General features: G+C 44.0%; 1 protein-coding gene across 1 annotated transcript; it reads left to right on the top strand.

Moving 5' to 3' along the window:
* Window positions 1–395: 395 nt before the first annotated feature.
* Window positions 396–15,328, top strand: tdrd5 (tudor domain containing 5). The gene is made up of 18 exons (XM_063460553.1): window positions 396–549; window positions 4,438–4,677; window positions 4,770–4,972; window positions 5,274–5,580; window positions 6,602–6,777; window positions 7,039–7,122; window positions 7,375–7,431; window positions 7,665–7,827; window positions 8,052–8,185; window positions 8,344–8,546; window positions 8,642–8,851; window positions 8,940–9,006; window positions 9,193–9,393; window positions 9,474–9,608; window positions 11,524–11,589; window positions 11,683–11,790; window positions 11,920–12,094; window positions 15,198–15,328. Exons 1-18 carry the CDS (start codon window positions 489–491, stop codon window positions 15,326–15,328), a joined length of 2,721 nt encoding a protein of 906 aa, XP_063316623.1. The 5' UTR covers window positions 396–488.
* Window positions 15,329–16,196: the final 868 nt, after the last annotated feature.

The raw sequence follows: 16,196 nt of genomic DNA, 5'->3' as shown, positions 1-16,196 counted from the left end.
TTTTCATCACTAATGTTGTGGAGAGTGGAGACAGAAGTTTGGAGCACACAGGTTCAAAGTTGCTGTGAGCACTTACTTTGATCTGCTGCTGTCTCTTGGCCTCGGCAGCGGCAGCCAGGCTCTGCTGCAGCTCCACAGGAAAACTGAGCTCGTCTCTGACAACACAAGCACAACCCAGCCTGGTCAGCCGTGGTCTTCCAACAAGTGATGCGTTTTCATTGTGCAAGTTAGTATTTCTTTAGATTCTGCCAAAATAAAGCTAAAGCTGCTTTGCTTTGGCTCAGCCTTGACTTCCAGTTAATGAATGTTTGCAGTGAAGGAGGTGCATTTAAAAAAAGATGAATTACAGAGAAAATTCCAAACAGAGGAAGGAGAAATGATGTTTGGTCTTACATGTCTGCCCTCTCCACCCTGATGCCCCAGCGACAAGCGAAGGAGTCGACCGTTGCTTGTATCTGCTCCCCGATCTTCCGCCTGTGCAGCAGGACATGGCTGAATGTTTGCTGGGCCAGAACGTCTCTGACTGCTGCCTGGACCAGACTCTGCAGCACTGCGGTCAGACTGGATACAGCTGAGCTGCACAGTGCCACGTTCTCTATCTGGTAATAACACACCGCGCTCAGCTCCGGCCTCACCAAGTCCTTTGTCACCACCTGCGTACAAACATATGAGAACACACATGTCGCGATTCCAAACGGGAATATTTAAATATGTGATGCAGTGCGTGTGCCTATTTCTGTACCACGTGAGGAGGAACCTTCAACATCTTCAGTCGGACGTCAACTTTGTGACACACGTCGAGAAGTGGGAGGTGGAAAAAAAGGCCTGACGAGGAAAAAAGACACAGGGGACAGTGGGTGTCACTCTAGTGAAGCTTCTCATGAGCTGCGATTCATAATACGTTATCGACCCTCACACAGGCTGCTGTCTAGAAGCAAATATTTCTAATCTTATCCTTCCTGGTAGCTCCTAATGAAAATCTTAACATCTTCAGCTCCGCCATCGTCTCACTGCGGTCTTTAAAACCTTCCAACCATTAAACTCATCACCACCTATCCACCGTCCGCTCTCTCGTCTCCACTTCTCTTGTGCTTTGAATAGTAAAGCCCAGGTATTTAAATTCACTCCCTTACTACCTCCACTCCTTGCATGTTCATCTTTCCATAAATAGATAAAAATATAGTATAAATAAAAAATAAGAATGAAATCTGGGCCGACCTGGTCCTCTGGGTTTTCCACGCAGTAGGTGACCCAGTCTGAAGATCACAGCTCTTTCGTGTTCCCTCACTACCTGTGAATCAACATGTGGTTGCTCAAGTGTCAGTTTGATATTCAACACAAAGCGGTCAGCCTATCTTCTAAAGACATGTCAGATCTTTGTAGGATCAGAGGTTTAGTCCGTACTTTGACACAGAACCAGATGGAAAGAGGGAAGAAGAGGAGAACCAGAGCCAAGACAAAGACCATCAGCAGCCACTCACAGACTCCCAGCTTCTTATGCTTCAGACCTGAAAAGATCGACAATCTTTCATGAAGTCTCATCACATTTTCAGATATGAAAAACATATATTTAAAAAATAAAAACACTATGACTCACTGTCATCCTGCTCTGCTGCTTCCAGGAGCCCCACATTCTCATCCTTGACTTCATTATCTCTCACACTGTCTATATCCACCACCGTTGATTTCAACTTCACTTCTGTCTCTTGCTCCATCTTCCCCACATGCGTCCCCAGCTTCTCTTTCCTCACCGATGATGCTTCAGAGAGCTGATCCACCTTCGGTTTCCTCTGAGGATTCCTCCTTGGAGCCTCTGAGGCTCCCCTGTCCCTCTCCTTCCTGGCCATCATTCTGGATCTTGGTGGGTGATTGGAGGACTTCTCCATGCTGGCTGCATGCTCTGCAGAAAAATTGGAGGGGTTTCTTCCTTGTTTTCTCTTTTTCCAGGTTAAAGAAAAATAAATTTTGTGATTACTGGGACATGCTTCCCCTCTCGCTGGATGACTGATCAGTAGTACTGCTGTCTACTGTGGAGATGGGACAGAGTCTGTCCCTGTAATTAAAGCTGGGAGCGTGGGAGTACAGGACAACAGTGAGGGCTGTCCTTACCACACTCTATTTTAAATTGTATGCCAGTAAACCTTTGCTTTGCCAGTAAGACCATCCAACTCTCCCTTTTATCGCCCTTTTTTCCATTGAGGGCCCATTAAAGACAGACATAGGCTTTATTAATCCCACACTGGGAAATTTCACATGTTACAGCAGCAAGAATGAAATTAATTCGAGATAAACTACAAAAATAACAACTTGAAAAACATAAATAAGAACAAATGCTTTAGCAAAAATTCTATTCAAGTTATAAAATGATAAAACCGATGCAGCATCAAGGGTTTGACTTTTTAAAATCCACACATTTTCCTCTGGAGATAAAAAAGATAAAAGACGCAGAAACGTCCCTTTTAAAAAAATCTATACATGTTACATGTTTGTTTATGGACCACTAAGATTCCACTAATTAATGTGTGGCCTGCAGTGTAAAGCTGAATTTAATGCCGTTAATATTTGTTTAGGTTATGCCTCTTCTGTGGTAAAGTCAACACCCCACAGAGATATGTGGAATACAGAAGTGAGGTTTTTACTGTTTGGACTAATCATCCCAGTGAAGCTCACACTGAGTGTCTTATATAGGAATGTGCAGACGCAGGTGTAAAAGAGCTTTCTTTGTTTGGAAAGGAAAAGACAAGCTGTAACCTCCCTGACTTGTGCTTAATTAAACTCAAACCTTATTGCGTGGCCCTCTTGAAGCGTGGAAAAGTCACTCGTATTTTTCCACGGCTGTTTTCACAAAGAAGACATAGCTGGCTACAAGAGTGACCAGATAGCTACAGTGTAAATGTGGGGTGAGAGGCAGTTTGAGGTGAGGGAGTCACACTCCTGACAAAGTAAACACAGTGAGGATAAAACGACGGAATCTTCGTATCCTCGTGTTCTCTCATTTTAAACACACAAACCGTAAAAACTGTTGTCATCCACGTTGTGCTTTGTCCAGCATTGCTTTGGGTTTCAGTCTGAATGGTTGGTTTTGACCTGTTCAACCTGCTTCCCTCAGGTAAGCGCTACAGGTGCATCAGACTCACAGACTCAAAGCCATAACCACCCTGAACTCACACATGCACTGACAACACAGTTCCACCCACCAATCCAAGGACTTCGCTCTATACGCAGACTACCACCACCACTGTGCGATAACCCACACTGCAAATATATAAGACTATTTATTTGTATATTTGTACATTTTATATTTTTGAATAGGGTTCATATGCTGCAGAGCCATGCACCTCACCGCCCTTTCTCTTCCCACATCTCTGCACTGAGTGGGGATGCTCTGTATCTCACTGTACACGTGAATAGTGACAATAAAAGGCATTTTATTCTACTCTATGAACCCATCCATTCGTCTTGTGAGTCTCACAAATGACAAAACTGGAAAAACGTCTTTTGGCTTTTTGTAAATCAAAATGTGGTGGACAGTTTCGGTACGTGGGTGGGACAAAGTGCTCTGTGCCCCACCTGTACGTGCGGTGCTTCTTCTTCTTTGTGGGACCAGTGTCAAGGAACCGCCAGTAAACCCTATACAGAAGAAGAAGACCAGTGTCAAGGTAAGGAGTAACAGTTTATTAGCTAGGCAGCTAACTAAAACGGCTTTCGGTTTCTTCGAATTTAAAGTTGTTGGGTTTTTTTTGTTGTTGTTTGTTTTGTTTTTTGCTTTGGCAACTGAATTTGTATCGTTAGCAAGTCCTGCTAGGTAGAGGCGTGCGGAGAGAGAAGGTTCGGCCCCTCGCAGCTACAGACAGGTGAGACTGTCCTGTAAGCATTTTGATGCTTTTTGGTAACTAAACCTTTGGAACGATTTTATAACAAGACAAGACAGTTTTCTTTAAGACTGTGCATTAATGTTCTCCTGCGACTTCTACGTTTCTGGTTCACAAGGCAGGAGCTAACTCCAGCTAATTGAAGGCAGGAGCTAAGGCAAGCTAATTAACCCTTGTAGTGTCCTCGGGATTTCCATACACCTGTTGCCATACATCCTGGGTCAAAAAGGCAGGAGCTAACTCAAGCTAATTAGAGGCGGGAGCTAACTCAAGCTAATTAGAGGCGGGAGCTAACTCAAGCTAATTAGAGGCAGGAGCTAACTCAAGCTAATTAGAGGCAGGAGCTAACTCAAGCTAATTAGAGGCAGGAGCTAACTTAAGCTAGCCTGTTTTAGGCAAGCCTGTGGACCTAAACGCATAAAACACAAAGCCATGCGTTTGCCTTCGCACTTAAATTGTGGAATCATATTTAGTAAAGTGGTTTTGTGTGTAGAGAAAGGTAGGGTGTCAGCGGTTCTCCTCTATGCCAGGTTCTTGACTTCCAGCTGCTGTGTTTTCCAGATGTATTCGGGTAAGATGAACCATGAGAACATTTTGGCTCAACTGAAGAAGGACGTTCGCTCCTTGCTCATTTCATCCAAGAATGGTTTAGCTCCGGAAGAGCTCCAACGAGACTACGCCACCATGTTGGGCCATTCGTTGCCCCTGAAAGTCCTGGGCTTCAGGAACATTTTGGATATGAGTCAGGAGATGCCTGATGTGGTGTCCATTAACTTCAGGCCAGATGGGAGCATATTCTTAAAAGGTAGCGTCTCGTTAAGGCATCAGCGCTCTTGTCTTTGAACTCTTGAACAGGTTTAAGTATTTGACACTCTCACTCTGGTTTTCCCTGTGCAGCTGTTGGTCACGAGACCACTCGAAGCATCGAGGAGCTGGTGACCAAGCAGCGCTCTAAGCCAAACAAAAAGGTCAGCAGGGGAGGCGCCCGCTACTTGCCAACTCATTCTGTGTCCCACTATGTGGTCCTCCCAAGAAGAGGTCCCGCTCCTCCAGCCATCCCTGCACAGCTGAGGACGGAGCTTCGAATACTGCTCTCACAAGTATGAATGAAATGTGTTTAATGTTTTCCCACCTAAGAACAGTGCAGGTAATGTCCATTATAACCTGGGCTTTTAAAACCTGCTGTAGATTTTGCAGCTGGTTTATTTGCTTGGTATAAGCGCAGCATAATTCAAATGAAGCATGAGCAAAATGAGAGTACAGATTATTGATTATTGGCTTTTGTTGCTCTTTATAAGGTCTAGCCTGTTAACGTGAATTTTGAAGAGAAGATACCTGACAGGCTTTTCTTTCTTCTGTCACTGTACTCTCAGTGGAGTAATAATGCGACCGCTCTCTCAGGGTCCCATTAGGTTATCCGACTTGGAGGCCTGTTTCTGGCGCTGCTTTAGACGACCGCTTTGCATTCGCAGCTATGGGTTCTACTCCACTGGAGAGATGTTGGGCGCAGCGGCAGATCTGGTTGTCATTAGCCAGAGCAGGTTTGGCTCACTTGTGTTCCTGAGGGAGCATATGATCCCTAGGCCACTGCTCCAATTACCCGCCTCAACAAAGAGGCATGGACTGATAAAACCAGCATCGCTGAGGACATGCAGGCCAGATTCTGAAAGGCCAGATGTCAAACTTCAGACGCCAAAAACACCTCCAGGTTCGTCTTTTGAACTAGGGCTGCTCGATTATGGCAAAAGTGATAATCACGATTATTTTCACTGAAATTGAGATCTCGATTATTTGACGATATTTATTTAACAATAACAATGTATTGAATAATGGCTTTAAAGATGTCAAAAAATAATATAAAATAGTGTGCAAATACTGATAACAGTGCAAATGTTTGCAATATAAAAAATAAATGAAAAATGTAAACATCTATGTTTAGTGAACTTCAAAATACTGCATAATACTGGTTGTTCACTGTGTTAATTGAGCAGTGGTCTTTGGCGAGGAAAACGTTACTGCGTTTGTTATCTCCTTGTGTCTCTGGGAGCTGCTGGGATATTTAGTCGCGTTGTACAGGGTAGCGTGAATGGAAGTCTGTGAGGATGAAGCAGGTGTTGTCAAGAGTTTTTTCTCTATGTTCCTTCATTGTTTGATCGTATGTCACTTTGTGAGCGGTCTTCAAATGATTGAATACATTTGTAGTGTTGCTCTGTGGTGCAGCTACGACACCGTAGCAAAGTTTCCACACTATGTCTACTTGATCCACGTCTGACTCCGCGAACCCATAATGTTTCCACACCACTGAAGTCGTTTTACCTCTCTTTTCAACCAACGGCATTCTTTCTTCAGCAGCCATTATCCTCTCCTCACCAAATAACTTCTGCATAGCTTTCCGAGCTTCCCTCGGGTCCTCTTAATTGTTGTGACGCGTGTTCGAAACGCAGAGAGGTGCGCTCGATTTGCCACACGGAGCAGCGCGAGAGGAGGAGCTAATAATCGGCTCAGTCATTTTTAATGATCGTTGAAAGCCCAGATCGTAATCACGATTAGAATTCGATTAATTGAGCAGCCCTACTTTGAACTTTTTCTTGTAGTTTTGTTTCGCTCTGTTTGTTCTTTGCACTTCTAACTGTCAGATTTGGTGCCATGTAAATGAAATGAAACTGAGAAACTTGGCTTTGTATTATTGCACTAGTCTGCATTTTGAAACACCTTTGTGTCCTCTTCAGCTGAAGCTCCAGAGAAACCAGCATCTCTGAACCAGACATCTACCCAGGACTCCTTGGATTCTGCCCGTAGTGAGCCGGGAACCGTCGATAGCAAGCCCGGGGCGGACGAGAAGAACCAGGAAACCAAAGCTCAGCTTTCCCCAGAGATTCAGCTCTTTGATAACCATGTCCTCCAGGTTGGGTTTCATTTGCAGCTGAACTCCATCTCAGATATGAAATGTCTAATGTTCCATTGCTTCTCACTGGATAAACTGTGGCGCCTAAAAGACTCTGGTTTTGGTCAAACATTTGGGGTGTAATTGTTCAAGCACACTACAGCAGAAAAATCAGAAGTAGTGCTGTTACTAAATCCTGTCAAGTAATGGTGAGAAATCCTATTTGGTATACCTCGTATCTGTTAAGTGCAGTTTCTTTCTTCTTCTTAAATGTGATGTTAGCTGGAGGAGGGGCTTCGTCAGCAGATCCTGGAGAACGGAGTTGCTGGCACCATCAATCAGGAGCTGAAGGACAAACTACGAGCGGTGAGGCCTCGCACCACTTTATCAGTATATGTCTTTGAGCCCAGTTTTAATCACGCAAGCATAACAAGTGTGAAGTCTGCAAGTGCTGTTATAGTTCATGTATGTGGGGGGGAAAGGACGCGTGAGTATACGACTCGCTCTCAGCCCCTGTCATCACGCTGAAACCGCCGTATTAATCACAGATGACCGTAAGAGGTCAACAGACGTTAAAGAAAGTATGTTGTGAAAATTAACATGTTGACAACTCTGCAGGTCGTAGGTCAGACGGACGGCGGATTATCAGTTCACAAACTGCCAGCTGAGTACAAGGTAAAAACAAGTTTGCATGTTTGTGTTGTTAACAGAGACTTTTCTAAACGTCAAACTGATCCAGGATTTTAAAAGCAGAGCGGTCCTAATCACTAATAGAAACAACCTGTCACAGACACACACGGTTAGCTCCCCCCCACCCTGGAGGTCGTCTACGATCACAGCAGATATTAATAAAAGATGCACACTCATCTTCTCGGGAATCTTAAATATCCTCCTTTCTTTCCTCCCAGAGGTTTTTTGGCGAGGACTTGCCTCTGCAGCAGAGCGGCTTTGTTAGCGTCACTGAACTCGTCGGTGCCATGAGTGACACTTTCCACCTGAGACCAGCAGAGGGAGGCAGTGCACAAGACTGGATAATCAGGACCATACATGAGGCTGAGAATACACGTCCAGGTGTGTATTTATCATTGCATCGTTTGCTTCAGCCCGCTTACATGAGTAATGACTATTTAGTGTTACTGTAAATATAAATAAGTGTTTAACCCACATCTTTCTTCCTTAGGTTTGTTCACAGTAAAGTCACTAATTACAGTCACGTGTAGATTTCACGTGTTGGAGCATATTTGTGCAGTTATGACTTTCAACCAAGCAGGAAATGTATTTGTCTCTGTTTCTAGACTCAAAAGAGAGCGAGAGTTTTAATGATGATCAGACGTTTCCAATTAAGAGCCAGCAGGAAGACGGTGATAATGTCCCACCATCAGATGATGAGAACAACGAGCTGGTTACCAGTAACACACCCAAGGAAATGGTTTGAAAACGTATTTTTTTGTGGTTTGACCATAGCAAGTAATCAGTGATGCTTGATGCACTGACATTAAAAGTGATGACTCTGAACTGCAGTTTACTGCCTGTAAATGATAAAGAGTAGATAATATTACCGAGTGCCTTTTGTGTGTTTGTCTGTAGATTTCTGCAATTCCGGTGCATCTCAGCCCTGCTGTACCCCTCGACGCCCTCCAAAGTAAGCCCCTCAAACCACCGACGCGCCATCGTGCTCGAGAGCTGGTGGAAGTCTTGGTGGAGCGGGTAGAGTCACCTGGATATTTCTACATTCGCTTCAGTGAGACTGAGGAGGCCCGAGCTATGGAGAACATGATCTTTGAGATGAGGTGGTGCATGTGTTAGCAGCAGCAGCTACTGTACGGACTCTTTAACCGTGCCTACTCTGATCAGTACCATCTTTTTCTTTTTCCTCGTCTCCTAGACGATGCTACACCTGTCCTCAGATGTCGGAGTGCTATCGCCTTCCCCAGAGATTTGTTCGACGGGGTCAGGTCTGCTGCGTGTCACCTGACGGAGTGTGGTTCTACCGGGTGGTGATCCATAAGGTGATCTCCCCCACTCAAGTGGAGGTGTACTATGTGGACTTTGGTGATGTGACAGTGGTACCAACCGCCAACCTCAAGTTCCTCAAGTAGGGGCCTCTGCAAGCTCTCGTTAAAAGGATGATTTAAAAAAAGAGATGTGTGCATATTTTATAAATGTATCTGGCTGTTTCCCAGGTCGACTTATTCGGTTCTTCCAGCACAAGCTGTTCCATCTTCACTCGCTGGAATTAAACCCACCTCTGTGAGTCTGTGCCTTAGTTTAATTTTCAGTTTCCTTACAAAGACAAGCCTTTCTATAGACTCCAGCACCAGTGCCTTGGTAATGCCAGCGTCTCAGCCATCTTGTGATGGTTTAATTGAATGTTTTGGCTTTCAGTGCTCTTATGGTTTGGATTCATAAATGAGTGTTGTGGTTGGTCTCCTGCAGGGCAGCTGGACTCCTGAGGCAACAGCCGACTTCCAGAAACTGTGCTGTGATCGCACACTGGTGGGCGCTCTGGATTGTTACAGTGGAGATGTGCTGCAGCTCTACCTGTGTGACACACATACTGATGATGACATCTACATCCACACTGTCCTGCTGAGCCAAGGCCACGGGACACCCTGCAGCCCTGCAGCCTCTGCAGCAGTGAGCGGCACCCACAAAAACACTGGTTTGGTACCATAATCATGATCAGCAGCAGTTTATCATTCCCGCTCTTTTAACAGGGTAGCTGTCAGGTCACACCAGTGAGTCTCTACCTGGGAGAGGGGGTGGCTGACCTGCCAGAGGTGAGGGAGGAAATGATTTCATCCCCAGAGCCAGGAGACACTTCTGAAGAGTCCATAATGGACAAACTGAAGGTAGCACACTGGTCTCATAGAAACATAGTGCAGGGCTATAGTGCTCTTGCCCTGTGGGACGATGTTAGATTTGGCAAAAGATCATTTTATGTTTGTGGGTAATATTATTGGGTTTTTAAAAAATGTTTTTATTATTCAAACTGTTAGATAGAAAGATTATGGTTGTATATCAGCATGTATACAGCTGCATTTAGCTGACGTTGGGCCTCAGCTGGGATAGCCTCCAGCATTACCTCATCTGCATACGTGGTTAATGCCTTCATTTAGTGTGTTTTCTCTTTGCATAAATATAGATCTTCATTGTAAACTGATAAAGAAAACACACAGCGGTGCATTAGAAGGCCACAGCTATGCAGAGAATAACGTTTCAGACTGTTGGATAAGGTTGAGTTTTGCACCCACGTCTAACATTTGTGTTATTTATAGGTGTTCAATTTTAATCAGTTGGGAACAACATCTTCAGCTTTCTAACTTCATTAGCTTAATTAAGATTAATTTCTTCCTCCTGAGCACTTCCCGTCCAAAGAGCACAGATATGTGCCCTGCGTTAAACGCTGATACTCAAGCTCAGCACCAAACGACTGCTGCTCTTTGTACAGCGTCCTTAAAGACCGAAATACTCCCAGGATTGTCATTTAAAAAAAATTTTTTAAATAGATTTGCAGCTTTACGCTGCTGTTGTCTCTTATCTGCGAGTGCAGTCTTTGCCTCTCATTGCATTCATTTCTTTCTTCATTCAAAGCTTTTACTCTCCACTGTCCATAGTTCTTATCTTTGCAGCCATACTGTCACTGCTGCAGGCCCGCTGCAGCACACGCGCGCGCACGCACACACACACACACACACACACACACACACACACACACACACACACACACACACACACACATACAGTCGGTGTACACACTTGGCTCAAACACACATGTCATCTCGCTGAAGGGAGAGTTGCAGTCAACGCTGCTTAATGTATAGCTGGGCTGTTGGAAGGTCACGGCTTGTTGTTGGACTATAAATAAGACTGCAGCCAATCGGTGAGTGTTTAATGGATATTGTATTACAAGATTGTCATTCTCTTATGTTAATGAGCAGCAAGTTGTTAAACTGAACATACTGGGAAGAAGATTTGACAGCGTTACAGAGTGTCCAAATAGCATTTGACTCGTATTTTTGTATATTTTATATATTATACACACATTTTTCATATGCTAGTGACATTAGAGACACTGAAGTTAAAGGTATGGCTTTCTTCCCATCATTTATTAACCAGCTAGTTTTAGAAGGACTGATGAGGTGGTTCATCGAAGCAATCCTCACACTGAGCTGCCAGTTTGGCTTTGACTGAGAGCAGGCGTTCTTGCTCAGATGTTGGCGCTTCGCTCACTGTCGCATCGTATTTTACAAAGTGAAGAGATGCTCAGAGATTCTCTTTTCCTAAAATCTGAGATCAGAAGTGTTACACAGACCAGGTAGCGGGGCATTGAAGCTAAGAAATTGAAACTGTGTTGTTTGGAGTGTTACGTAGGTCCTCTTTTTCCTGCAGGGTAATCGTTCTGTGGCCTTCCTCCACTACAGTCGTATTCAGTAAACTGTACAGTTATTACAGCTCTCGGTCGCGGCAGATGGCCCCGCCCCTCCCTGAGCCTGGTTCTGCCGGAGGTTTCTTCCTGTTAAAAGGGAGTTTTTCCTTCCCACTGTTGCCAAAGTGCTTGCTCATAGGGGGTCATATGATTGTTGGGTTTTTCTCTGTATGTATTATTGTAGGCTCTACCTTACAATATAAAGCACCTTGAGGAGACTGTTGTTGTGATTGTATGAATAAAACTGAATTGAATTCCAGTTACAGATTTTATTTTCAAGTAAAAATGTGTCTGTAAATTAACATTTATGGTCTACGTACTTTGTCTTGATGTACCAGGTTGAAGATGATGAAATGCCTGCCCTGGAGTATATCTGGGATAGCGAGGTTGTCCCTCACATCCAGGTATGAGCACCTGGCACTGACCCTCATCCACTGCTGTCTGTCCACTGAGGTTAAAAGACTGATGGTTGTTGTTTCCTGTTACGACTTGTTCAGGCTAAGGAGAAAAACCCGTTCAGCGCTCTGCTGAAATACCAAACCGTCACCTGCCCCCTGACACCTCCAGATCTCATTCAGACCAAGATGACCACAGCTGACCTCACGGTGAGATCATCTGAAGAATGTTAGATATACCAATTACATTTTTTTTTTTTTGTGTGTGTGTGTTTTTTGTTTTTTTTTGGGGGGGGGGGGAGTTGTTTTTAGTCTGTTAATGAAAACTTTTTTCCCCAGACACAGAGTCCGACTGCTCCACCAGCTCCACCCGTCATTAATCCCACTTCCATGAGACCAGAGGAGGTGCTGCACCAGCCTAAGGATTCTGCCCCCTCCATGACCAGACCTCTAATCCTCAGCACCCTGAGCCTCCACACTGCTGCCCTGGGTCAAATTCAGGATGGTACTCTGGGTACAGATGCACACACTGACTTACTTTAGAGAAAAGTCCGCAATATGCACATAAGTCATGTGACCAAAAGAATGCAGTCTTGGATCCGAGTAACTGCGTCACATTTATATAAAGAACTTGTACTGTAGAGATGAGATTCAGTTTAAGGGCAAGCTTTGTTTGTGATTCTGAACTTTAGTTCAGTTTGTAGTCAATGCTAGATTACATCATCACCCATTACTCATAATGAATTATAGTTCTGCTGCATTTGTGGCAAGAACTTGTCTTTGGAAAGAGTTAACATTTTGTTCTCATTATAGAGTAACATTATGGAACAAAGGTCCTAATTTGCACAAAAAAAGCCTCGTCTCCTCTCCTGCACGTGCACACATCTTGTAATGAGATTACACAGTGACCTCCATTAACCTACATATGTACCTCATTCACTCCATCTCCCTTACACACACACAGAATGGCCTTCAATGAAATTAGTGTGTTCATGGATGGAGCGAGGGGGGTATTGATTTCCACCCTGCTGCTTGCTATGGTGGATGTACCTGCAGTGAAAACCTGACATAGATTCAATTAGACCTGTTACCAGAGCTATTTGACCCAACAAGCTGCTTTCGGTGTGTTTGCCCTGATATCGATACACCGCCGCTCCACCATGCTGGCGCTTGTGCAGTGAGGGGAGGAATAAATACAGTGGTGGATTTATCTACAAACATGCAGAAAAAACTCGACAGGTTAGATGGTGCGTTTGAGTGCATCCCAAAAACATGTCACACTGAAGTTGGGCGACTTACTGATGACGTGCCCTGAAGTTTATTGAAATTCTCCCTTTCTAAAGAGTTTTTCTATTTTAAAGTGTAGAACGTATGATTCACAGAAATGGGTTTTAAATGCGAGTGAGTCTCGGACTTTGTTTTCCAGGTGGACCCATTTCTCACCGGTACCCTTGGAAATCTGGCGTCACGTTTCCTCTGTTTGGGTCCAGATAGGCTGAGAGTGTCACAGCCAGTAACGACTGTAACTCATCACATGTTGCTGTTTTTTTTCCTACATAATTGAAGCTTTTTAAATGCTGTGAACAAAGACAAAAACATGTCATGACTGATGGAATTTTATTTGGAAAAATAAACGTTATTGCTTGGACTGCTTTAATATTTTTAGAGCTCTGTTCATTTGACCCTTTTTGTTCTGGCGACCCAGCGTTTGTGTTTTTAGTTTAATATTCTTTATTTCTCCTTGTCAACTCCCCGTTTCCTGTTTTACTTTGATAGTCTCGCGTCCTTCGTTAATGTTTCCAGTGTTGCTTCCTCCACATCTTATGTGTGATTGCTCTCAGCTGTGTCCGATTCCCACGTTATCCCTCTGTGTATTTAAGTCCAGCGTTTTCCTCTGTCCATCGTCGCGTCCTTCCCTGTTTGCTGTGTGTTTTCTAGTCTCCCAGTGTTTAGTTCTTAGTTTCCATGTTCAAGTTTTATTTTGATTTTTGTGAGTTTATTTTACGGATTATTTTTCCCAGCGAATAAAGCTGCCGCTTTGAGTTTACTGTTCTGTGTATGAGTCCTGCATTTGGCTCCTTCATCCTGCCTGCCACAGCACAAACTGTGACATTTTCACTTTGTTTTGTTAAATATGGGATATTTTAAGACGTCTTAGAGCTGGACGAGATGATGATCGTGGAGATTATTACAGCTATGAAGGAAGCAAAATAAAAGTGCATTAAATTCACCTTAGAGACTGGATGTTTTAGACGGAGCTGTTTTCAATACTAGCTGTTTGGTATTTTTAAGCTGCTAAGATGGAGCTTGTTTTCTTGTTGGATTCACTGAAGGATCCACGTATGCTGTGAATTGTTCAAACTTTTTTTAGTAGTTTGCAAAAGTTAGCTCACTAAACTAGTTCATAAATGTCTCTTGTCAGTTTTTTCAGTGTTGTTTGACTTGTAGTTCTGCACCTGCACTGCTTTTCTCTTTACTGGTTTTGTCATCAGCACAGTGTCGCTGCGACCTTCATCACAACACTTAAGCTGCACTCACCTTTCTTACTGACTCAGGTTTCTGTTGTTGTTTTTTTTTTTTTTTAAATACAATCAAGTTCTGTGCAGTTAGTTCAGTGCAATGCCCTCACTTATGAGGATCACTTATCCATTGCAAAACACAGGTTTTGTGCTGCTGCATTCAGAGTCATATAGACAGATGCGAACAGGTACAGTCCCAATCAAAAGTTAAGACCACTTAAAAAAATGGCCCAAAAATCCTATTTTGCATGGATTTTCAAAGTAAGGTTCAAAGTAGAGCTTCAACATGTAACAAGAAGAAATGGGAGTGAGGCAAAACATTTTTTTTGAGCAATTTATTGAAAATAACACTTAAACTGAAACAGGCTGCTTTACAGCTGATCAAAAGTTTAGGACCACACCTCCAACCCCCCCCCCCCCGTAAAACCCCCCCAAAACAGAAATCCAGTTCTAAACATGAACTCAGTGATGAGTCGCTCCACCGTTATTGTTGATCACTTCAAACATTGAAAACATTGATGCTTGATGCCAGCGTTTCCATGAGGTGAGAGGGAACATTTCTCCAAGTGGTGAAGACGGCCGCATGAAGGACATCTACTGCCTGGAACTGTTGTCCATTTCTGTAAACTTACCTTGCCATCCATCCCCAAAGGTTCTCACTTGGATTCAGATCAGGGGAACATGCAGGATGGTCCAAAAGAGTGAGGTTATAAGAAGTCTCTTGTCCTGCAGGCATTGTGTACTGTAGCCTAAGGAGCTTGGAAAGAAAAGCGTCTGGACTTTAAGTTGCTTGAAGACATTTCACCTCTCATCTGAGAAGCTTCTTCAGTTTTAAGGTCAAATGGTGGAGAGTCCCAGAGTCGCACCATTTGACCTTAGCCCCCTCCACTGTGGCGCATAGAAAACACCTCAGGTGGGATCTGCTTGTCATGCCAGCAACGTTGGAAACCATCAGGACCATTGAGGTTACATTTGTTCTCATCAGAGAATAAAACTTTCTTCCACCTTTCAGTGTCCCATGTTTGGTGCTCTGTAGCAAAGTCCAAACGGTCAGTTCTGTGGCGTTCAAGGAGACGAGACGTTTTTTTGTTCTTGAAGCCCTTCAGTCTCAGGTGCCGTCTGATGGTTATGGGGCTGCAGTCGGCACCAGTAACGGCCTTAATTTGGGTCGAGGATCGTCCAGTGTCTCGACGGACAGCCAGTTGGATCCTCCGGCTCAGTGCTGGTGACATTTTTTGGGTCTTCCACTTGAGTTTTTGTTCCATAACCCTCAGGATCATTTAGGAAATATCAAATGACCGTCTTACTGCGTCCCACCTCAGCAGCGATGGCGCGTTGTGAGAGACCCTGCTTATGCAGTTCAACAACCCGACCACGTTCAACAAGGGAAGGTTTGTTTTCCTTTGCCATCAGAACATCCTGACAGTGTGACTACTTGACAGAAAATGACAATGAATCCACATTTTTGCACAGATTTGGCCTTTTAAAGGCAAGTGTTCCTAAACTTTTGATCAGCTGTAAAACAGCCTGTTTCAGTTTAAGTGTTGTTTTCAATAAATTGCTCAAAAAAATGTTTTGCCTCACTCCCATTTCTTCTTGTTGCATGTTGAAGCTCTACTTTGAACCTTGTTAAGCTCCAACCGTGCAAAATAGGATTTTTTTTCAAGCGGTCTTAAACTTTTGATCTGGACTGTGCCTGTGTGCAGCTTTTTATATGACTCTGAATGCAGAGCACCCAAAACCTGTGTTTAGCAATGCATAGAAATGACTGAGGACTAAAAGATAAGCACAGGGGCAATGATGATAAATCATCTCTAACATTAATGATCCTTATAAATGGTAAATGGTAAATGGCCTGCATTTGTATAGCGCTTTTCTAGTCCATAGGACCCCAAAGCGCTTTACACTACATTCAGTCATTCAACCATTCACACACACATTCACACACTGGCGATAGCAAGCTACATTGTAGCCACAGCTGCCCTGGGGCGCACTGACAGAGGCGAGGCTGCCGGACACAGGCGCCACCGGGCCCTCTGACCACCACCACCTTATAAGTGAGGGCATTGCACTGATCAAAGACAATAGTTGTGTCAA

The sequence above is a fragment of the Pelmatolapia mariae genome, linkage group LG17, assembly GCF_036321145.2.
Source record: "Pelmatolapia mariae isolate MD_Pm_ZW linkage group LG17, Pm_UMD_F_2, whole genome shotgun sequence".
In the NCBI taxonomy this organism is placed as follows: Eukaryota; Metazoa; Chordata; class Actinopteri; order Cichliformes; family Cichlidae; genus Pelmatolapia; species Pelmatolapia mariae.
Note: the sequence above shows the minus strand (reverse complement) of the source record. Positions and strands in the feature narration are given on the sequence as shown.